We start from the raw sequence: 597 nt of genomic DNA on the forward strand, positions 1-597 counted from the left end.
CCGGCTGCTGTTGCTGCAGCTGCTGGTGCTGCTGCTGCTGCTGCTGCTGCTGCTGCTGCCAGCGTTCGCTGCTGCTGCTGTGCCAGTTGGGTTGTTCTGGGGTGGTGGGCACATCGCCTTCAATCTGCTGCGATGCCTGCAGCTGCAGCTGCTGCTGTTGCTGTTGCTGTTGCTGCTGCTGCTGCTGCTGCTGCTGCTCGCTATCTCTTCGATGATGCTGCAGAGCCTCCAGGCCCACACGCTCTGCTTCGAGGCTTCCCTCCCCGGCGCTGCTGCTGCTGCTGCTGCTGCTGCCGCTGCTGCCGCTGCTGCTGCTGCTGCTGTTCTGGCTCGAACTGTGGTTACTGCTGGTGTGACTGCCTCTGACTCCATCTATAAGGGGGAGCAACGGCTGCTGCTGCTGCTGCTGCTGCTGCTGCTGCTGAGCCGTACCAGTGCTGCCCACCTCCTGTGTGGCCTCCGCCCCAGGTTGCTGCTGCTGCTGCTGCTGCTGCTGCCGCTGTTGCTGCCACTGCAGCTGCAGCTCGTTTGCATGCAGCTGTTGCAGCATCTGCTCTTCTCGGGTCGCATGGCGCGGATCTAGTAGCTGCGGTCCTT

General features: G+C 63.3%; 1 protein-coding gene across 1 annotated transcript in view; it reads right to left on the minus strand.

The window, feature by feature from the left end:
• EMH_0025990 (uncharacterized protein) overlaps positions 1 to 597 on the minus strand; it is a gene marked incomplete at both ends in the record, with an annotated part of 8060 nt that overhangs the window by 5699 nt on the left and 1764 nt on the right. Inside the window, one exon of the mRNA XM_013502553.1 lies at positions 1 to 595. Within this exon, the coding sequence (XP_013358007.1) occupies positions 1 to 595 (595 nt within the window). The remainder of the gene's footprint in view (positions 596 to 597) is intronic.

The sequence above is a fragment of the Eimeria mitis genome, genomic scaffold (genome assembly GCF_000499745.2).
Source record: "Eimeria mitis Houghton genomic scaffold, Emh_scaff951, whole genome shotgun sequence".
Taxonomy (NCBI): domain Eukaryota; phylum Apicomplexa; class Conoidasida; order Eucoccidiorida; family Eimeriidae; genus Eimeria; species Eimeria mitis.